Source organism: Aulonocara sp. 'chitande type north' Nkhata Bay, linkage group LG5, assembly GCF_057382095.1.
Source record: "Aulonocara sp. 'chitande type north' Nkhata Bay isolate Kocher_YH1m ecotype deep benthic linkage group LG5, A_spYH_male_GT1.1, whole genome shotgun sequence".
NCBI lineage: Eukaryota > Metazoa > Chordata > Actinopteri > Cichliformes > Cichlidae > Aulonocara > Aulonocara sp. 'chitande type north' Nkhata Bay.
The window spans coordinates 30,525,894-30,549,843 of record NC_141348.1 but is presented as its reverse complement, the minus strand read 5'-3'; the positions used below and the strand labels follow the sequence as shown (position 1 = coordinate 30,549,843).

At 38.2% G+C, this 23,950-nt stretch overlaps 1 protein-coding gene across 9 annotated transcripts in view; it reads right to left on the bottom strand.

Annotated features, from left to right (window-relative positions):
* Positions 1–23,950, bottom strand: part of slmapa (sarcolemma associated protein a) — an 82,680-nt gene that overhangs the window by 17,231 nt on the left and 41,499 nt on the right. For 4 of the 9 annotated variants that reach the window (XM_086292973.1, XM_086292971.1, XM_086292972.1 and 1 more), the window contains 14 exons: positions 17,328–17,364; positions 12,012–12,074; positions 10,982–11,077; positions 10,544–10,615; positions 10,312–10,452; positions 10,083–10,220; positions 9,542–9,710; positions 8,731–8,781; positions 6,604–6,777; positions 4,861–4,926; positions 1,620–1,679; positions 1,405–1,476; positions 1,055–1,135; positions 593–652 (listed from right to left, as the gene is read on the bottom strand). In XM_086292973.1, coding sequence (XP_086149099.1) covers positions 593–652; positions 1,055–1,135; positions 1,405–1,476; positions 1,620–1,679; positions 4,861–4,926; positions 6,604–6,777; positions 8,731–8,781; positions 9,542–9,710; positions 10,083–10,220; positions 10,312–10,452; positions 10,544–10,615; positions 10,982–11,077; positions 12,012–12,074; positions 17,328–17,364 — 1,280 coding nt within the window. The remainder of the gene's footprint in view (positions 1–592; positions 653–1,054; positions 1,136–1,404; positions 1,477–1,619; positions 1,680–4,860; positions 4,927–6,603; positions 6,778–8,730; positions 8,782–9,541; positions 9,711–10,082; positions 10,221–10,311; positions 10,453–10,543; positions 10,616–10,981; positions 11,078–12,011; positions 12,075–17,327; positions 17,365–23,950) is intronic. The other 5 variants (XM_086292977.1, XM_086292976.1, XM_086292974.1 and 2 more) reach the window with 4 other exon arrangements.

Below are 23,950 nucleotides of genomic sequence, written 5' to 3'. Positions count from 1 at the left end.
CACACGGTGGCAGTGTGGATATCAACTTACTGAACATAACTGACTGGACTATTTTATTCAGTCAGTCAGGAGTGTAGTGGGTGGGGGCGGTGGGGGGTGTCCAGCTGACTAGATAGTAGCTAGTAGATATTTTATTGAAAAGACGGATGAAGTTGCTATGACGTCCTGGTTCAGTTATTCAGATTTACATGTGTATATTAGACATAAGTAAATGCAATCCCAGCTTTAAAAAATGCGCTTATTTAAAATATCGCCTGAGACCACAAACTGCAGGAAATAGTTTACTGAGGTCACAGGTCATGGCAATGAGGCCTTTTTCCCCCACTCATATTTAATACACCTAGACTTCTTATTGCACCCAAAGGCACCCCCTGCTGGCCATTAGCAGGGGTGAGAGTTTAAGGCACTTCAGGCTTCGCTTCATCCGCCTTTTATACAGTCTGTAGACACAAACTCTAAAATGGAAAAAACACCAGGCCCTTCAGGGACCAGCACAGCTGAACATCTTCCTAATGGTCAGTTAAATACAATAATCAAACTGGGCGGCCCGGTGTTTTGGGGTTTATGATCACAGGTGCACGGCCACAGTTACCTTTGAGCAGAGCTACTCTGTTCTGGGGTTCATTCAGCTCTTGGTCGTTCATGTTTCCATCTGAAACACACAAAAACGCGTAAAACTCCTGTGGCTGCTTTAGGATCTATACTCCAGCAGTTTCAAGGCGAATCAGATACTGACATAATAAACTGCTAGAGAGAACAAGCGATTTTAAAAGATACATAACACAAATCTCTTTCAGGCAACTCATTTATGACCCTCAGGAAAAAATCTAAACATTCTCAGTAATTTGTAAAGCTACTCTATGATTAATTAAAGATTGAAGAGCAGACAGTGTGAGACAGAACAGCTAAACTTTAAACAGATGTCAACGCTATTCGAAATTAGGTGGAAAAGAAAAACCTTTCCAGTAAAACTGAGAAAACACAAGACAAATTTTGGAATTGCCAAAATTAGACTTAAACCGATGAGCAAGAATGTATGGGTGTTTTCACTGACCTGACGTGTCGTCACTGCTGCGGTCTTTGCTGGGACTCAGAGTGTCGGACATGTCTGACTCTTTGGCATCCATCTGATTCCCTGTGGACGTACACACGAAAACAAACATGCACATCAGCCAGGACTAACTAAAAAACTACAGTGTAATCACTTGACAGTCAACATTTACTCGTGCCATCAAATTCAAAACCAATAAATTACTTTAATCAGCTGGAACACATGCACAGTGTTCAGGTAGATTTATACTTCTACTTAAATCAAATGTAATTTTGGGATCATTAAAACTGAACATTTAAAAAAAATAAAACAATATCATAAAACCTAATTTCTAACTCTGGTGTGTTCTCTACCTTTGAGTCGATCAGGGCTGGTCAGGATGTCATCTCCCGCCGTCTGGTTGTTCTGTAAGTGGGCGTCCATCACTTCAACAGAAACATCAGGGTGAAAATTTCAGTTCAGGTTTTAAAAAACAGCAATCCATTTAGCTTGCTTTTGTTCATGGATGAATCTATATCAGGACTCAAAAAACAAAAGAAATCCAAAAGAAACTGAGTTATTAACTTACCATCAAAGTTGGCCAGTTTGTGGAGTGAATCACTGACGGTCTTCTTTAGCTCTATGACAGCTGCAGAGAGAAAAAAAAAACAGAAAACCAGAAGGAATCAGTTTAAAAAAAGTCAGAAAATAAAATCTGACTGCCACCATTATCAGCTGGATTAGCAGTTGGTTAGTAAAAGTGTTAGTATACAAATTCAGAAAAAGTAATGTTTTATTTCAAACTTCTCAAACTGAACAGCTGAATCAGAGATGAATCATTTTAACACAATTATCAGACGACAGGAAAAAACGTGTAAAACACTGAACCAGCTGACAGCTTGAAGTAATTAATCACTACTGCAGTGACATCTCACTTATGTATCCTTACATTCAGTATGATAAATCCAATGACATTTTTGTACAGCAAAAACTAACTGAATTCAAATGTGGAAATAAAGTTAATAAAAAATAAATACTTAATGCAATCGAGACCCTTGAAAAAGCCAAACTACGCTTACCAGCTGTTATTAGCTGTTCACACAATAAATGTGAAATTAAACTACAAAATTAACACAGCTCACTTCAATCAATTCCAAATGACCTTAAAACTAAAGCTTCATCTAAAGCAGTGGTTCTTAACCTTGTTGGCGGTACCGAACCCCACCAGTTTCATATGCGCATTCACTGAACCCCTCTTTAGTGAAAAATAAAATATGATTTTTTTCAAATTCAAGACATAGATATGTTTTTTTATTGGTGCACAAAATGAGCGGTGCATGTCACGGTGGAGGCTCTGCCGAACCCCTGAGACCGACTCACCGAACCCCTAGGGTTCGATCGAACCCAGGTTAAGAACCACTGATCTAAAGTCCTAATCTCCATCTGTGCATTATAAACCACACCAGAATGTGGCTGACAGCTGACAGTAAATGTAATCAACCGACAAGGTACAGCAGCAATAAAAATTCCACAGTGGATGATGTTTCCTCAAATGTTTTCACACACTTGCTACTCAATCTGTTTCTGGTATGAGTGAAGACATGGTCAATGTGTAAAAAGGTAAAATTTCCAAAGTTATGTGAATTGAAGAAACTAGAAGAGAAGGAAGACGAGGGGGGAAAAAAAAATAGAAGGGAGCAAAAAAAAAATCTGTTTCACGTTAGTGAAAAGTCATAAAAGCAGCATGCAGGAAAAAACACTGCTCCAGGAGAAGAAGAATAAAAGATGCCATAAGGAAATCAAAGCAAACAATATATATGTGTGGGCTTTTTTTTAAAAAAGAGGAAGAAAGAGTTCAATATGCAGGAACATTTGGTCAGTGAAACATCACCAGGCTCCAAATGTAATCTAATTATTCTCACAGAACCATGAAAAATAAAACTGAAATTAAGGCTTAGGTGGGTCCTGGTTCCTCATGATGAACCTCTAGTTTCACAATTTTTCAGCTAAAGCCTGCTCAAATGATCTGACAAATGGTATTAACACTTTAACTTAATCTTCCCAATAACACATATTTGCTCTCTTCATTCACAACAGTCAAAAACAACAGCTGTGCTGTGATTTTAGGAATAATCACAAAGAGAGCTCATTCATGTCTGTACCAGCTGCAGTGAGGTAAATTTCATGTGCTGCTGCTGACAGAAAAACAAGATGTCGCTCTTGCAGAGTAGTATAGACTGTTTTTTTTTCATCAGAAAAAAACCATCCATCTTCTTCTTTATCCGGGGCCGGGTCGTGGGGGCAGTAGCCTAAGCAGAGAAGCCCAGACTTCCCTCTCCCCAGCCACCTCCTCTAGCCTATCCGGGGGAACACCAAGGCGTTCCCAGGCCAGCCGAGAGATATAATCTCTCCAGCGTGTCCTGGATCTGCCCCGGGGCCTCCTCCCAGTGGGACATGCCTGGAACACCTCACCCAGAAGGTATTCTTGTTAGATGCCCGAACCACCTCAGCTGGCTCCTTTCAATGTGGAGGAGCAGCGGCTCTACTCTGAGCCCCTCCCGGATGGCTGAACTTCTCACCCTATCTCTAAGGGAGAGACCAGCCACCCTTCGGAGGAAGCTCATTTCCGCCGCTTGTATCCGCGCTCTCGTTCTTTCGGTCACTACCCACAGCTCGTGGCCATAGGTGAGGATAGGGACGTAGATCGACCAGTAAATTGAGAGCTTCGCTTTTACACTCTCTTCACCACGATGGACCGGTGCAGCGTCCGCATCACTGTGGCCGCAGTGAAAAGAAGGTAGAATATTCCCTCCAAACAAAACGTATAAATTCTAAACACGCAAATCAGTCTGTGCATAATCACATTGCTCCGCCAATAAAAAAAAGTCACCTGCATGAATATATCGCCTATCATCGGTTATTGGACTGGAAAAATTTTACATATCGCCCAACCTTATCTACAACTTTTCTTTAAGAGATCATCCTTTGGTGTGGCAAGGATAATAGAAAATTGTGCTAGAAATCGATGTTGTTTTGTTTCTTGTGTTGTTTTAAAATCATACTTTATTTTTATTCTTTACTTTGTACTACATGATATTTTGCAGTGAACAAACTAAAAGACCCACAGCAGCAAAGAACATTTGATTGAAACCATGAAAACACAAACATAGCCATTAAACAATTATATCTGCATAAAATAGTTTGGCTGCTTAAGGTTTAAATACTACACTTAATACTACTCAACCTTAAAAAGTTTATGCTGCTTAGCCCATCTTTATGAAAAGAACACTTGCAGTTTTCTCAGAATACTCTTTACCAGCCTGTTTCACACAAAATAAAACTGCTCTGAAGAAACATCCAATTAAAGAAAAACAATCTTCATCCAAAAGATTTAATCACAGTTCACTAGTTAAGTAAAGAAGAATGAGCAAGAACAGAAACAACTTTAAACCAGGAAAATCCAAGGATGCGATGATGTGTTAAGGCATGTGAAGAATGAGTAAGAAAAATGTAGATTTCATTACATCACATCTCGAAATTTAGAATTTTTAAAATCATTACAAAGTGGGATATTATGGTATTATTGGAATTTAGTGGAAGAAATTTTTAGTTATTAAATGTTAGTGTCCAGATCTTATAATTCTGAGGAAAACAAAATAAAAATTGCCTAAGTATAACTTAAATGTTGTGCTTTTCATTTTATGACTTAAGCGCTCTGACAGTTTCATTTGGCTTCTCCTGGCATTGTTTGGCCTCCGTGGGAAGAAAGTAAAGGAAATAATGAGGAAAAAGTGTTTCGGTGTACAGCAGAAATGGATGCTTGTACTCACGCGGACAGTCAATTAATTGTTGGTTTCTAGTCGAGTCTCCTCCGCTGTTGTTAACATGACAGTTGTCTGATAGAAACACAGAGAACTGACATTACTATTAAGACTATCAGAGCAGAGCCCGGTATTTCTTTTCGATTTTATTGATTCTGCTTATCAATGCCAGGGTAAATTGAACCATGGATTTAACGCAGATCGATACAATTTTTTTGAATTTCTGGATTTTGATTTTTTTTAAAAAAATTTGTCCTGATTCTAAACTGGTTTTATTGCAATATTATATTGAACTGCAAGACAAGTGGGTTTACTGCATCCTACGTGCTTGTGCCCGTGTAGCCAATATAAGCACACTGAAGAGCAGACCATAAAACTTAATGTTCTGGATTAGATAAGCAGAATCACAAAACATTGTCCTTAAGGATCGACAAATCTGGAACAGGATCCAGTGGAGAATTGGCTCTCCAGACCCAACCCGGTTTTAGACCAGACAGGTAGAACCAAAGACAGAAATCATGACGGACAAACAGGTAGAAGCAGGTAGAATGCATGAAAGAACGATTTACAGAGAACTATGAGGACAGATAGATGCACAATAAAAGGATGGAGCTGAAATTAAAGCCAAAATTGGTCTCTTCAGACAGAAAGTTATAACACAAAGGTTCTGGACAGATACCACATCAGACAAGATGTGGACAAGCAAACAGCAGACAGGAAACAAAGCCTCCCAGCAAGTTTTCATTTCAACATCACGCACAAGAAATAACGAGTTAACCAGCCCAACAGTTTTCACAAGTCCGCTCGAACTTTGAAGAAATAATAATAATGATAATAATAATTCCACCTCATTTTTGCATCTAAGTAGAGACTTTACCAAAACAAAGTGAAATCAAAAAGATGATACAGTTTAACTCCCAAAATTCTAACAAATCACAAAAACTGAATTCAAGGCTCGGATCAAACAAGTTATCATTTAAATGTGCAAAATATGAGGCTCATTTTAAGTAAAGTATCACCGTCTGAAATAGGTTATTTCAAGAAAACTGGAGGATAGTCATGCGTAATATGATGTGGCAGGAATGTTTAACTGGCTGTTGTTTAAAAAAAACAAAAAACAAAAACTTGGATAGTGTCTGTGATCTTAACCCACTTCATTAAAAAAAGAAACGGAAAGGGGAAAAAATCCAACACATTTTGGACCACTGTGGGCACCAATTTAGGAGATATTGTGTCATTACACAGTATGCAAACCCATGAACAGAAAAAGCATTGATCGACTGGCCCAGAAGGCAGTGTTCAGTTGAATCCTGAATCCTGCCAGAGGACAGAAACCAAACCAAGCACATGATCTCCTGGTTGGAGTAATTAGAGATGGCAGATTTGAACGGGATTAAGGTCACTCTGCACTCATAAATTACTAGGTAAAACTAGTTCCTCACTAAGAGGGTTTAAAGGAGTGATTAAAAAAATAAAATGCATTTTTAAATTAGAAAGTGTTTGTCTGTATCCTAAAATAAAGATCAATGTTAAAAAAAATAAATGAATAAATAAAAAAATAAAAAAAATAAAAATCTAAAAACCTGGGGAACCCCCCCCAAATAATATCAAGAGCAAATTATTCCCTAAATGCTTTTCTAATTATTTGTATTACAATAGCATTTTGTTTTGTTAATTCTGTGAAGGAAAACCTTTTTAAAAAACAAGCCTAGATATAAATTAAATAGTTTATTATTATGATAATTAAACTACCATCAGCATCTTCATCTTCCCCAACTGCACCATCTCCATCTTCCCCAACTGCACCATCATCGGTGTCTGTATCCTCCTCATCATCGTCTTCCTCCTGGCTCTCGCGTATCTGCTGTGTGGAATCTCTGTCCTCGACAAGCTCCTCTACTGGTCCGTGGGGGACAGTGACGACATCTGTCATGTGACCAGATCAGATATAGACGATTTTGTCGAAATGTCACCAGAAATGTTGAGCACAGAGTCTAAATGATGGCGGGTTCCGTCATAAGGTGATTACTGTGGCGAGGTGTGCAGTGAGGCAGTCACCCGCAGCATTCATGTTCAGAGTGTCAGGCATTCAATGACCAGAAGTCAATCAGTGACCAAGGCTACTTTTCCCCCCACAGGAAGAAAAACAAAGCAGTGGACAGTTTGGAAACCAGAGAAACAGCCCAGATTATCCAAAAAGCCCCAGAAAAAAAACTTCCATCACTATCACCAGTGGATATACCGACCATCGAGCTATTTAAAGGACATGAAGCCTTGTACAAATCCTACGGGCTTCACACAGAGCTGAAACTGAAGGTCACATGAAACACTTTGGCTTCAAAAGACTTTAGAATCAGAATCAGAATACTTTATTAATCCCTAAGGAAAAGATGTACCCCTGAACAATCATTAAAAAGAAAACGCTTTAGGCGGTGTGACAACAATACCTCATCAGCCTTTTACGGCTGAGGGGTAAAAACTACTAATTTAACATAAATTAAAGTTCAGATCACCAGAGCCACAGCATCAGCAAACCTTTGGTTGTTTTAGGTAAAATATTTACTCGCCTTAGTTTCACGTCATATTTTTTTACCTGTTCGTCAGAGACCCACTTTCACATTTCAACTCCCAGTTTCAGAATGTACCAAAAATAATAATAATAACCCTATCTCGCTCACTTTTCTCCAAACGACATTTTTCTTCCTCTCACTATCTCACAGCAAAGTTAAACCAAACAGCTCAAGCTGCCATTTAAGGGCGTCATCAAGCTTCCCCTCCATTTCTTAATGGCATCAGAAGAATCACAGCTGAAGAGTTGAGAAACAAACAAAGAAAGTTTTTTGCTCAAGTTGCTCAATCAATTCTGAACTCGCCTCTATTCCCTCTATTCTCGTTGCCTAGTGCAACATCTTACATCAGCTGGAATCATTGTAGAGATATATGTAGTTACACTATAAAACTGAGCTGCTTTATTGGTGAGCGAACCGTAAAAATCTCTGGAAAATGACCACAACGTTTTTTTGCACAAGAACCCACATACTGTATGATGGATGCAGCTAGTGTGCGGTGCCTTAATCCCCTAATTTGTTTTAACATGCAGTGTAAAGCTTTACTATTTGTTTACTTATTCAAATAAGTCATAACTGGAATAATAAGAACAACCTTTACAAAGTTGGAAATATTTGCTATATTTCATACTGTAATAAGCATAAATGATGCTGGTCCTACAGCTCCCATTTCTGGTGACTTATGAGTTAGTCAATAATGCTGCAGGGTGCGCTCATGTGCAGCCACTTTTCATATAATAGGTCTGTATAAGAGGAGAGGGCTGCAACTGAGCCTGACAACCATGCCCAATATATTCTCCACTGATTTTCAAAACTGGATATATTCCTGATAAATTATTTTAACTTCCTGTTAACCCCCCAGTAATATTGCTGTGTAACATCGTATTTCTATAAGTAACATCACCTAAAACTAATTATTATAAACCTTCCTAATATTTGAAAACTTAAATTTAGGTCATTTTATCTCAGTGTTTATGTTTCTGATTATAAACGTGGAAAAAGATGACACTTTCTGAATACTCTCAGGACTTATTTGAACGCTTCAGTTCCTGCACCAAGATATAAACTACCGGAGGAAATGGAAACCCGAAGGCTGGATGTCATGCTACCATAAACAAGACGAAAACAGAAGACACCCAGATTCCCGTGACAGACAGATAGAAGTTCAGTGATAAGAGCAGCAAGCAACAGGAAATTACATGGAAATCATGCAGGAAGCTGTCATGCATCATTAGTGGAGGCTGAGGAAGTGATAGAGATACACAAACAGACGGTGATGCAGATGACGCAAACCCAGGACATGTGGACTCACCCAGACTGTTGTTCTCTTTAATGCTTTTCTCTTGTAGCTGTTCTAACCGCACTGTAAACAACAACAACAACAACAACAAAAGCAGAGAGAAGTGTTGACTGACAGGAAGTCCGAGCACAGGTCGAAGACATGATCTGACCTGCACAAGAGGCGCTATGTTATTAAAGTGACTGGCGTAAAGGGATCACTATGCCAGCGGGTTAAATAGGACAGTGTGTTTGCTCTGTGTATAGTTGTAAAGATGCAGATGATGCAGATTGATCACCAGGTGACTGAAAAACCATCATTTAATGTATCCAACCTATCATGAGTTTAACCAGGTCATTCAGTACAAAACTGAAATTGGCTATGATGTTTATAAATATTCTAAGTTACTGGACCACAAAGTACACGAGAGGGCTGGCATTTTTTAAGCTGCGAAAAGGATTATGACTAGAGGATGAGCATGTTATTAAAGCACAGGTAAAAAGGAGACCTTTCATTTGTTATAAATTGTTTTGACCAGCCACCTGTCTCATACTACAGTAATATGACCTCCTCACAATTTAGTCAAAATACACTTTTTGTCATTTTCTCCATTAACTATTGCAAAACAGATCCAACATCCTAATCGGATGCCTAAATACACTCAGATGTCTAATTGCAAGTAGCAGATCAACTCTGAGCTCCTCCTGAATGAGAAGTTGCTGTCCAGTTGCTTTTATTACATTTTGGGATCAAGCTTTGATTTACGCAACCATATGATTGGATTAAGCGTCCAAGTCTGTGTAATGCCACATGAATTGAAGTGTGCGCGCGCGTGTGTTTGTACCCTGCAGGGCAGCGAGCCTCTCATTGGTGAAGTCATTGTCTGCCTGCAGAGCCTCGATGCGAGCCTGGAGAACCTGCTCCTTCTCCTCCATTTCCTCAATCCGTAGTTCCAACTCCCTCTTCTCTGTCGCGCCCCGCTGAGTGAGCTCCTCTTGTCTTCCCTCTGCAGCCTGGAGGAGAAAAGGACGTAGGAGAGGTTAGCCAAAGGAAGGAACAGAAGAGGACAAAGACAAGGGTAAAAAAAAGTGGAATAAGGAGGGAAATGGGGAGAAAGCAAATAGAAAAAAAGATTATATGCTACATAAAACACAGCTCCCATTTTTGATAAATAAGGATTATTCTGAACTATAAATAATGCAAAGCTGCTCTAGCAGAGTCTAAGGATAAAACACAAAATGAGCTTAAAATGAGCACAGATTCCCTCTACTGAATTTGTAGATAATTTTATTCTAAATATATCTCCCAAAAACACATTTAAATAAAACTTGTTCTAAAATAAAGTAATGCTGCAGGAAAATAAATAATTTTTCCTTGACGGTTACCTTAATTTTGTCAGTGAGCTCTTTGATCTCATTAACGGCCGCGTTGTACTTGTTGGCGAGCTCCCTCAGCTCCTCCTGACTCCTTTCAGACATCTCCTTCAGGTGGGTGCACTCGTCCTCGGTGTTACTGAGCGTGCGCTGCACAACAGCAGAGATGGCACCAAATGTTAAGCTTAGAAATTTTAATTAGTTTCATTCTGTGCATACCATATACACATGTGTATTGTACCTCCACCTCTGACAGCTTCCTGACCACCTCAATCTTCTCCTGCAGAACTCTCCTCAGAGACTCCTTTGCCGTTGTCTCGTAGTTGTGTTTGTCCTCCTGAAGAGCCAAGAGTTCCTTACGGATCCCTTCCTCTGTCTGGGACTGAAAGAGAATTTTAAAATGCGATGATCATTTTAACTTTGCTTTGATTCATTGTAGAAGTATGCAGCCATTTTTTTATGTGTATGTATACCTTAGAGTAAGCTTGTAACTGACTGCCCATCACCTCCAGCCTGGAGAGAAGACGGTCCTCATCAATCAAAGCCTGTAGGAGACACACACTTAGTTTACAGCAGTCCTTATCACATTAGATACCATCTATAGATGAAAACAACACAAATTAGTTTAACTAATCGCAGCGTAGTGTACTAAATGACCCTGATTAAATATGAGCAGTTAGATATGATGTTGCAAACTCGAGGTGAATCCAAGTTCACAACTCTATATAGGCTCTATTATTAAATAACCAATGAAAGTGCTGTGCCTCATTTTGTTGTGCTCATATTTGTGATTTGTGGGAAACACTATACTTATATGTTACTAAAAAGGCTAAATGCTGAGCTGCCAGAAAGCATGATCACAGCTGCACTTGTTCCTCAACTTGTGAAGAATGAAACGTGTTATTTCCTACCTGCCAGCTGCTCTCTGAGGCCTCCTGAGTGGTGGCTAACAGACGCTGCAGAGTGGCTAACTTCTGCTCCAACATCTGCTCTCTGTGTAAGGCCTCCTAGAGAGTGAGAGGGAGGTCGTCGATGAAAAATAACTCAGCACAAACAAAAGCTTACACAGTTATTTATGACAATGTCTGATTTTTATCCACTAATATTAGTGCACCAGTTAACTTCAGTTAGCTGCTTTTTCTTTGCGGTTTATTGTAATCTTTGCTTGGAACCTTCCGAGGGAATGAGGATGCAAATTAGTTCTAAGCCAACTCTGGTACAGTGCATCAACATTTATGATAATATTATACATGGTTCCGTTTTTAGCTACAATCTTAAGTGATTGTAGCTAAAAACGGATAATATAAAAATTAAAAATAAAAACAAAACCAGTAATCAGATTTTTTCACTCTTCCTTTAGAAATAATTTAAACATGTATTCTTCATTTCAGTTCTTTGTGCTTTATAGAAAGTTGGTTTTTAGTAATGACCTCTGATGTATGCTTTTCATTATGTAATCTATTTTTTTATCAGATAAAAATTCACATCAATTTCACATCAGAGAAATACTCCTGTCAAGTCTTCACATTACCAATGTTGTCTTGTTAAAGCAGACCTATTCTGTTCATTTCCCAGCTTCATAACTTTAGTCCTTTGGGGTGTAACAGAGTAAGCCTGCATTCTTCTGATTGGCTCCTGTTGGTAAACACAAGGGTTGACCAGCAGGTGGGTGGAGCCTTCAAGCCTGATAACTATATGAAGGATATCCCTCTGCATGGCATCATATAGATGGTGCAAAAACAGCCATAAACCAGCTGTTTAGAGCAGTCCGAAGCCTGAACTTATGGCTCACCATGATTATTTGTATGTGAGCAAGCACCAGTTTAACTGTGTTTGTACATATTTATATAAATAAGAAAATAAGGAGAAGCACAATCACATTTCAGACTCATTATTGTTAGTGTAGTTCTCAAATATGTCCAGTAGGTGTCAGTGTGTTACCTGTAGATACTGGGAGAGCTGGAACAGTTCCTGAGAATACATACTGGGAGTGTTGGCTGCAACCTAAAAAACGAACACAAATACAAACCATGGAAACATGCTGACAGTTGTCTGAGACTCATTCAGCCTTTTGTTTGAATGCAAGGAGTCAATAAACAGCTGAAAAACCAAAGGTTAAAGAGTAAGCTGACCTTAACATACAACAACAAACATACATGAAGACAGAGCACAGGAACAGTGTCCACTTCTGTCTGACTACATCTCTGATCATTAAAACATGACATGAAATATATAATTCTCTGCTTTCATTGACTCACTTTGAGCTTCAGAATTCTCTGAACGACTCTCCGTTAATAACTTTCATTTCAATATCTGTTTGTCAGTCAGTAATGTTTATCTATGCATCTATGCAACTGTTACTGTTGTAGCCACAACTTAATTTTTACCGCTTTCCCTCTGATAATGACAAATTACTTCAGTATCAAAAACGGGTCAGAAAATGAATAATGTAGTGTATTCTTCTTAGTTCTGTTTGTTTTTTTTAAGTTGTATAATTTACAACATATTTATTGTAATTTACTTCTGGTGGCCTACATGCAGTACCTTCACAGCCCCATGCTTTTCCACACTTTAAGCCTGGGTCAGTGCTAAGTTGTGTATCATAGAATGGATGCTAACTATCTGCTACTGACTGCCAGTAGCAAAACATATTTAGCACAAAAAAGTGTTAAAGTTAGTACTGCTTTTCTTTTTGTTGTTGGAGGCTGTTGAATTTAACGAAAGAATCCTTAACGAAACAAATCTAGTCAAATTTCAAATAGGTCTGCGTGATAGCAAGCAAAGTGATGAAAACACTCAATACAGCCTACAAATAACCACACTGACATGTTCAGGTTCTCCAGTCATCTGAAGAAAGATTTCATGTACACCTCATTCATTTCTGTATTTTATGTATATAAGTTTAGATTCGTTATTTATAGTTGGTTTACACAGCTTTGTGTATGTATGTATGTGTAATGTGTGTATATAGACACGTGTGTGTGTGTGTGTGTGTGTGTTTTACATTGCTGTGCTTGAGAGCCACCATCTACCAGAACCAAATTCCCTGTATGTGTCTGCACATATATTTGGCCAATAAACACGATTCTGAAAAGCTCTGTGGAAAATTAAACTTTAAGGAGTGACTGATAACGAGTACTGATAGTGTCCATTAGTGTTACGCTCAGCTGGATTTCTGTTAGCCATTTCCATCTGCTTGCTTCTCACAGACTTTACACTTACACAGTATTTTAATACAGGCAAATAATAAATATGTTCCTGTTGTCAGACAACAGATTAACCATGAAATATCACAGCCGCATGGTCACCTTTGTATGTCCACAGCTATTCCTGCTGGTTGGTTTTTATAATAGATCTGTGAGCTGGTTTTCTTTTATCCTTGTATATATGTGTACAAATCAAATCAGCATGCCCTTTGCTATCGATGTTTTATGTTTGTTACCAGTATGAAAACATAATGAGGAAAACACCTTTTACACTTGTGGCGCTAACCTACATAAGGTTTAATACATTTATACACACACACACACACACACACACACACATGACTGTGTGTTGAGACCTGGGAGATGTGAGGATCCTGCTTTAGAACACTTAACTATGTTTAAGAATGGCTCAAATGTAATCATAGCTCCTCTCAGACGTGCTCACACACAAGCCTACATTCCTCAGACAGGTTATACTGAGTCTTTGCTGCTCTGAGGAAGAATCAGAGCAGGGCGAGGCAACAGAGGAAGCCTGGTACAACACACTATGGGTAAACAATTAGTCTGGTACTGCACTGTATGACACATAGAGTTACATTACATTACATCTATATAATGTGTTTAAATAAATTTGTTAAAGTACCATGTGTCTACATGATCACATGTGGTGTGGTACAGGAAACTATAGAAAGGTGTTCGTTATGATATGACAAAGATTTACTCGTTCATTCAAATTACATGATAAATTATCCCTTGTGTGAACACAGCACTGGGAGCCAGCTGTTGCATGCGGACTAATTCAACTAATTGCAAAGTAGCTGTAAAACAAACCAGAGCAACTAAAGCTCGTAATTTCTACTGATTTCATTTTTTTATTTCTTTTTCAAATGGTTGATACCTTATTACTGGAACTTCTTGATACCAGTACAGGTTTTTACATTCTCAAAACGGTCCGTGTTGCCTTACTGAGCATAAATCTGTGCACTTTCCTAATATTTTATGACTATTTGCAAAAAACCAAAACAAAATAAAAAAAGACAAAACTTTATTCTAAGGAAATCCCACTATTAAAAAAAAAAACAAAAACCACTGATTAAAATCAATATTTTCATATATCTAAAGATTTTACTTTGTGGGAAGCTCAAAGTCTCTTGATAAATTCCAATATTTTTATATGCAGAAATTATCTTGTAGTGTACATACAATACATTGGTACTAGTCAATTTATCAGCTAAACTCTAACAGCAAATTTCCCAATTACAGTACTAAGGAATTTTCCCAATGTTACAACACTGAGGTTAAAGAATCAACCTCAATTCCTTCTGGAACTTTAAAATAAGTCTATATGACTGAATTTAGCACCTGACTTGTAGAAAAAAAAAAAGTGTACTTTAAATTGTACAGGGTATTTTGTTTTTGGCTTCATTCATGCTCTTTGATGCCTGTCTGTGTAGGTTTGTGAGACTTCCTGGAACAGCAGCTTTCAGTGTTGCAAATTTTAGCATCTTTTAATTTGGCTTGGAAATTCACCCCACATGGAGAGGCAGATTCCAAGAAGCATGACAGGAATGACCAATATTACTGTAAATTGGGAAAACCAAATTTTGAGTGTTAGATTTGCAGGATTGCAAATCCCACCAAAGCTGGCCCAAATTTAAACCGTGCAACTGTATAAAAGATAATGTCCCGCTGTGTGGATTATGGACATTATCTGTGAAAAGCAGTTTTTACACACAATTCAAACATTAAAACATTTTTTAACCCATCCCATTTAACCCAAACACAACCGGAGTCAAGGCATGTGTGCAGTCACAGCACAGCTCAGCAACTTAGCTGCTTATTCACCCCTTCATCTCTCCTTACCGTGAAGACACAGGAGAAGACTTTAAAGCACACTAAAATAAACAATGGCAAGTCGAGTCACGCAAGTCTGAAGTGTTCCACATGCTGATGTAGACTTTGGTAAAGCTAGAATTGATTTTCATAGATATGAATTTCCAAATCAATAACTGAAATGTGAAATGCTGCAAATAACGGATCTTTCTAGTGAGGGGTTTGTTACGTTATAATATTATTTTATGCCATGTTATACCCCTAATTAAAGATTGTGAATTATTATGTAGTTTGAGTTTGCATTATTCTCCTGAATTAGAAGAAGCTGATAACTATTGCATTAGTTAAACTGATTTGCATTACATTAGACTGCTGATTTATTGTGGATGAATGATATTGTTTTATGATGTTATAAGAAATACTGTTTGCAGAGAGTCATCGCCTTATTTTTCTGATTAGAAGAGAACAGAGCATGCTGGAGTTTTCTGTCCCATCTCAGCAGGAGCAGATAAAACGGGGAGCCAAGGTCGTAGCTTAGGCGCCGTGTGAGAGAAAAGTGTCCATCTCCCACGCGTGTGTTCATTAAAATCATCGTTTGACTTAACCCGGCCGGACCAGTGTTGTTATTGTGGTTTTTTTCTCTTGTCTCCATACCCAATTTTTGAACTCGTAACAGGTTACAGATAACTTTTCATCTAGAATTGATTCAATTCCAATTCACAAGGTCCCGCATCGATTCGATCCACGATTTGATTCGAATCGGGGAAATTTTGCCTCAGGCAGTCAGAAATATTACAATTCTGATCACTTATCAGTACATATCTATATTTTTTATATCTATAAAAAGAAAGCTGACACTTGTGAGACTTTATCAAAGGTGTGAGCATCACAGCAGATTCCTTTGTGTCAAAGTAACTGAGGATAAAACACAGAAAAACATGAAGGCGGTTTTCCTGGTCTGGGTTTTTATAGCAGATGACCTTAAACATATTGTGCAGTCAAAAACAAAGTGAAGCAGAGCAAAGTTACAGAGGTTTGATTAGAGACACAGCTAAACATTTTGAAATTTTGCGTAATTTTAAGTTTAAGTTTACATTTGTTCAGTATTGAACAGCAGAAATGAGGCTTTGTTGTCGGAAGTAAGTTAACAAAAAAACCCCAAAAAGAACCAGCAGACTGTAGACTGGTGGGTAATAAGTAAGCGAATAATGCAAAAAACAGATTTTTAGATGGGAAACTATTCCTGAGAGAGAGAAAGAGAGAGAGAGCTCTACATGAAGTGTGATTTTATCGTGGTGGAAGCAAAACAGCAAAAGTAAGAGGAAATTCGTGACGATGTTTATGTGAAGCGAAATGTGAAGCGTAGTTTGGATCGTCTTTGGCTGCTGGTTCAGTCAGTATTGTTTGGAGAGAGATAAAATCTGCAGCTTCAGAATCTAGCGCAAAAAGGACGTAAACACAAAGTGCCCGCCAACGCTTCAAAATCAGTGAGCTGTTGGCTTTCAGCCCCGACGGCGTGTCGGCGTACGTGCGTCAGGTGAGAAAGACGACAGCTCACTGATTCGGATGCGTTGGGTCTGCGTTTTATGTTTACGTCTTTGTGCAGAATCAGTGTACCTGCTGTCATTTACTGTTTTAGCTGTTTGGTGGTTGTAGAAATTTTGTGAGGTTTAACCTGAGATTCTGGCATTTCAGGCAAAATAAATTTATATTTAAAAATTGATTCAGGAGTTTAATGAATCGATATCACGTTATCCAAGCCAGAATCGATTTTAATTGATAAATCCCACCCCTAATTATGAATCTAAACAAATAGTTGATCTCCAAAAGCATTGGGACTTCAGTTTAGAGAGGTCACATCCTAGCTCTGAGAACATAACAAATTTCTTTTTAAACTTGAGTGGACAAACATCTAAATGTATGTGAAACCACAGCCTGTACAGTGGCAGAAAAAAGAAATCCTGCTTCTTGATGCACATGAAGGATTTCTGTAATGCTGCAGCACCAACTGGCAGGGATCTCTGCATTCCTTTGTCAGCTGACTAAGTCCACTCTGTGTGTTTAAAGACCACTTATGTGTGTTAGAAATACAAACACACACTCTTAGATGCTTCTCTGAGGTGTAGCCCTACATGTGAGTGAGTGAGAGACACTTTGACATGGGACAGGACAACACTAACAAAAACACGCGCACACACATACATACTTCTGTTCTTACCTTGTCTATAGGTAGTGGTAATGGAGGCTGGATGACACTGAAAGAGGAAGAGAGGAGAGAAAAAAGTTCGTCACCATAGAAACACCAAAGAGCAAAGACACGTGGAGTAACCACGGAGACCGAAATAAAAAAATGTTCCTGGAAAAGTCTTGTGACATCGGTTTTTCAGCTCATTTTAATAAAACATTCATTCTATTACGACCAAGTCACTGGCAACAAGGAGTCCATTTCCCACACCTTTCTGACATTTCACCAGGTATAAATCACTTGATGTAAAAAATATCCACTCAGCAACTGAGCCTTGCAACAATTTTTAGATGGGAAGAGCAGAGGAAAAGACAAAGGAAAAAAAACCCCTAACTTTTCAGACTAAAACTTTGGTTATGTTCATAGGTTATTTATGCAACTGGGGAAAAATAAAAAGTGAGCATTTATATATTACATATTTATGTATGTAATTTAATCAAGCAAAAACCTCCAGGTCTGAAAAATGAAGTCAATTCATGAAGAAAATAACTGCAGTCCCTCTAATGGCCACTTAAGGCAGGCTTTTAAAGTGAGTTAGTTGGCACAGACTCACATGTTAAAATGTCTAACTTTGCAACATAAATAATCATGTTTACAGCCTGCAACAAAACCTTTGTTGACAGGAAAGTCCATAAAAGGGTGAAACTAACAAGAAAAGATAATAACCTGGTTATGACCAAGTGTATGAAAAAAATCCCAGTCAGCGGTAGTAGCAGTAGGAATAATTATTGTAGTATTAGTATTTTTTTATTATTATTATTTATTTTTTTTTATTACCATTTTTAATAGTTAACCTGTTTTCACACGTTTCACAGCTCACTGAGCTCAGCTAAATGCTCCATCAGAGACTGCACTCAGGTGGGTTTTATGTGACATACACTAATAACAATACTCAGTATCTCAGTGATACTTTTATAGGAAGATGAGTGGATATCTTTTGTTTGTGTGTTTGCTTTTGGAAAGACATGAAATCACACTGTCTAAATTCCTAAGTACCCTGCTATACTGGAACAAAACTGAAACCTAAGAGTCAAATAAATATTGCCATGTGTTACTTCAAAATGGCAGATAACTGGTTAACTTTTTTTTTTTTTATAATATTATTAGTTGACTAATTTAATTCACATACTCATTATCAGTTTCACTTGCAGCCTGAAAAACACTCAGACACATATGTGTTTTTAACTTTTAGTGAACTTGCACTGAATCACACTGCAGTGGCTGCTGTGTATGTTGGATCAGTGTGGTGTGGTTGCTGCAATTACATCAAACACAGTCAAGTCAAGCTTAAGCCTGAGAGGATTTCCCTTAAAGTACAGGAAAAGTCAGAGATTGATGCGACTGTTTTCTTGCAGACAACACCTTGAGGCCAGTCTCAAAAATATCCTGTTACATAAAGTCTGACTTTAATAACATCTCAAACTCACATATATGGACCAATAAAACACCAAACAGTGCATTGAAACGTTTCACTCAAATCAAGTGAGATGTGTAAGCACAGGATACAATTACTTTACTACAGTTTGCAAGGTTCCAAAAAAAGATCACTGTCTGATGAAAACAAACAAACAAACAAACCAAACAAACAAAGTCTTCAAGTAGGCCTGGAAATTAAACATTTTCAGTCAGACCCTGTAAATCAACCATGTAGTTGACTATACAGTTTTGTTAAGGTTATACTGCTATCAGTTGTAACATTAGCTACAGGTAAAAATTTAAGCTAAAATTTGTGTACTTTCAATGAGATAAACTTCAATGAATTCAGAAAATCTAATTTTCTTTAAGAAATAAACAGAAATTAGAGTAGGCAAACATAATAACAGTTTAGAGTGCATCTACTATCCATTTCCTTATTTCCTGTCATGTATAGTTGCAGTGGTAGATGTTCATATCAAACATGGCCAACGTTTCAAATAAAGTCATCTACAGTACTGTGCACCAGTCTTAAGCCAATCATTTCTTTACATTTTGCTAGAAAATGGGAAATGGGCACATTTGAAGTAAATGATCAAGTGCAAAAATAAAGGAAAAACAGATGCCTGCCATTTGTTCTGTTCTGTCAGGATGATCCCACAATGCTTCAATAATGCTGAGGTCCAGTTCTCTGGGGAGGTCAATCCATGACTGATGGTGTTCAGCTGTGCATTTTTCCACTCAGGTGATGCTTTTACTGCATTGGCAGTGTTTGGGATCACTGCCATGCTGAAAAATGAAGCTGTTACCAATCAGAAGCTTTTAAGATGGTATTGCAACAGGCCCATAAGACTGCTGCCACTAATTTTCAGTCCAGTTCTTATGCAATTTGGCATACTTCAACCTTTTCTCCCCTTAAGCCTTTCTATAAAGAAATAAAGGATGGCTCAAGAATTTTGAACACACATGATCCCTGTGAACCAAAAGCTCAGGCTCATGAATATCCTGATACAGTCTCCTCAAGCAACAATCATTGTATTGTGTCTGCTTAGGTAGGTACCCAAAGTCAAATATGTATCTGCACTTTTAATGGTCACTAGGATATAAAAACCATTCACTTGTACTAACCAATTACCATATTAGCCACAATAGCATGTAGACATACCAGCCATACAGTGGAAACTGTCATGACCATCTTCTGTTGCATATGCATAAGCGCAACAAATGATTGGCTCATCTGTTTCCTGTTTTGGCTATTGGTTGGCTTTTTAGAGACAGTGGCCACCATCTTCTATAGCTTTCCATTTAAATTATTCTTTAACAGCATCACTTTTCTTGTAATAACATGGATTTAACTTCGTTATTATAACTGAATTTTTCAGTAAACTGTGGGATTCATATTGTAAAGATATGTAGGACACAGCAGGACATAGCAGTCAGAAGATGAATGCATTCATTTTAAAAAAATCACAAACCAGTGCAATAAATTTGTAGGTCACTTGTTTTAACACTGCACTGCTCCACAGGATCACATTTTTCCATTTCCTTAGGTCAAACCATGCATAATAATATAGTACAGTCACTGTGAGTCGCTTCCACTGCTCTCTGTGTTGCATTAATTAAAAAACACAGTAGTTTTGACAGGAGCTGAATGAAGAATAAATCTAAACCAAAACCACAGTGTGAAACCTTCAGTTGCTGCCCTGCAGAAACAGGGCCTCTGTCATTTTGTGCAGTGTTTACCCAAAGTACTGTAATCTTACAGCACAGCAAGGTCATGCAGGTTTGTTTGAGAGACAGTGTGGAGATTACGTAGAAACAGTCACAGTTCAGGAATGTAAATTCAACTCTGGGCAAAAAAATAACTCAACACTGTTAATGTGTCACTACTCCCTGCAGAAATGTAGAACGCAGCAGCTCCTTTAACAAAAAACTCACGGGTCGCATGAATTCTCATGACAAAAACACATTTTACAAATCAATAATTGGTTGTTTTTCTATAGGAGACAAGAACAAGCTGGACTTCAATACATTTCCTCTTATAAAAAGGATTGCAGCACACACTTCAGCTGAACATACTTATAACTCCAACTCAAATTTGCTTGGTTACTGAGCTGCATGTAAAATTCTGCTCAGAAGAATGAAGATGCAGAAACTATTGTACATCGATTTTATCAGTTAGGGGCAACTCAAAGTAACAACAGGTGCACTGAAGAAGCCACAAAACAACCATGAACAAGGGAATGGTTTAGCCACAGACCACTGCTGTCTTACAACAAAAATAAAAGCCAACAGTTTTATCTTCACTATTTTTAGGCAACTTTCTTCTGGATGGCAGTACCTCACAAACTAATGAGATGACAATACACGACCAGAAATCTGCAGTGAATAAATAGATGGGTTGAGAAAAGCACTTTCATTAACCTCAGTTTGTACATAAGGCCAAAACTGCAGGTCAGAAAAATAATTACAAGCACTTTAAAAGGTTAAGGCAGTGATTTAAAAGGATTTTTGTACATTTAGGACCAGCAGAGCAGGTTCTCTGCAGAGATTAGAGCAAACAGCTTCCACAGAGCCACATCGTCAATCACAGTAAACACCCAGTACTTTATGTTGAGTTGGGCGTTTTCATTAGTGATGGGTCGTTCGCGAACGAAATGGCTCTTAGAGCCGACTCTTTGACGTGAACGACGCGAGCCGGCTCCTTATCGCGAGCCGTCACGTGGGTTTTTTTTTTTTTTTTTCCCCCCTTTCTCTCAGCCTCTCTCTCGCACTTTTTTTCCGCTTCACTCTGCACGCGAGCCGTGTGCTTTACGCTGGGCAGAGGGGGGAGGGGCGGTAGTTACACCCAGTAGCACAGGAACAGAGCCAGAGAGAGAGAAAGAGAGGCAGGGACAACAACATTAGAAAGGTATAGTAATCATCCACAACTATTTTCGGTTGCAGATGATAAAGGATTGAGAAAGTTTATTCATGCAGGTCCATATGACAGAGAATATGCATGTTCTTTTTGTTTTCATATTATAATTTATATTTAATTGTGTTGTGGTTTGCAGTGTTTTGTGTTCTTTTCACTTTAAATTTGTGAAAGGAAAAAGCTGAAAATTTAAATAGTTAAAACTTGAAATGTGAATAGTTGATTTTTGTATTATATGATTTATTTATTACATTTTATGTGGAGTGAATAAATAAAAGTATATTTACGGTGGCCCCTAGAGACAAAGCACATACAAACTTCAAATCACGTACGAACTCTGAAGCATGTACAAACTCCAAAACACGTAAAAACACGTACAAACTCCAAAACACGTAAAAACTCCAAAACACGTACAAACTCCGAAGCACGTAAAAACTCAGAAGCATATAAAAACTCAGAAGCACATAAAAACTCAAAACACGTACAAAAGACAACAGAAGTGCTCCAGGATGCTGGGCGCAGTGTTGAGCCTTTGTTATCTTGTGGCTACACAAGCCAGCAAGTACCAACGACCGGATTTGGTGTGTGGTAATAACAGGTAAATGAACTTTTTTTTTAAATTATTTGAATATATATATGAGTGCCTGTGTATAAATACACAAACAATACACACATGCTTTCAATTGTGTAATTTAAGTGATCTAGTAGCTCTGCTTTGGAAGTTCAGTTCATGCTAGAAATGTGTTTTGGAGTTTGTACGTGTTTTGTCTCTAGGGGCCACCGCATATATTTATATATAAACATATATAAATAAAACCACTTGTTTTTACGTTAGTAATTCCTTTTGTGCATAATTTTATATTATTGTTAATAATAAATTAATTAAAGCAACAAAACAACCTGAAGAGCCGGTTCGGAGCCGAAAGAGCCGGCTCTTTTTAGTGAGCCGAACCGAAAGAGCCGGATCTCTAAAAAGAGCCGGAAATCCCATCACTAGTTTTCATATCAGAGCTCCACTGCCTGCTGATCACATGACACCCAGCAAGAAGAAATGGAAAAACTGCAATCCTCCTAAATATGTCATAACATTAGATATTTTAGTCTTTCATACAGTATTCCATGTTTCCTCTTATCTTGTTAAAATCTCCTAGTCATATTTTTAAACTGGATACCAGCAAATAAGCATTGTAACACTTGTACGCTGGGCACTGGTACTTCCAGAGGACTCTTGTCCTGAAGGGATGATGATTCTTCTTCACTGTGTTGTTCCAACAATTTGTTCCTGCTGCATTCATTCAGTCACAGTGCTGTCACATTTCTGTGCATAACAGCTGGCAGCAGTTCTAGTATTCAGATACCATCTTCACATCAGCACTGCTCATGCTAATGATTGGGGCGACCGTGGCTCACGGGGTTGGGAATCGCATCTGTAACCGGAAGGTCGCCGGTTCGATCCCCGGGCTCTCTGTCCTGGTCGTTGTGTCCTTGGGCAAGACACTTTACCCTACTTGCCTACTGGTGTTGGCCAGAGGGGCCGATGGCGCGATATGGCAGCCTCGCTTCTGTCAGTCTTCCCCCAGGGCAGCAGTGGCTACAACTGTAGCTTTCCTCCACCAGTGTATGAATGTGAGAGTGAATGAATAGTGGTATTGTAAAGCGCTTTGGGTGCCTTGAAAAGCGCTATATAAATCCAATCCATTATTATTATTAGCCTTTTGCCTCTCTCTTTACCCATACATAACAGAAATATGGGTTTTTGTGATAGTTTGTAGGTTTGGATTAATGGCTTGTGTACAGTGAAGACAATGAGGTTTCTTAGATACAACAGAACATTATAATCCATCTTCTTCATTTTGACCATTTGAAACCCTGATCCAGGCACCAAAAATGTTTAAAAAAAACAAAACAAAAAACAAACAAACACGTAAATAAGCCAAGATAACTGTCCTTTAAAGAAACTACACCTTCAGGTCATTAAACTGCACTGCTTGCAGTTTTGGCACTTACATTTTTTGTACGTTTTCTCTTTTGCCAATTCATGACCAAAAAGCCTTTTTTAATGAGAGTTCACATACCAAACTTTACTACAGTTTTTACTTGTTCCCCTGCTTGTTTTACAGAGAAGAATATTTTATGTATCAGGGGATATTTTGGGCATGTTTTGCAAGAAATTTAAATATAAAAAATAAATATGGGAATTCCTGTTATACAAGTCTGTTTATGGCAACATAAATAGACCTTGAATCATTTGCTAATAGGCTGTTTG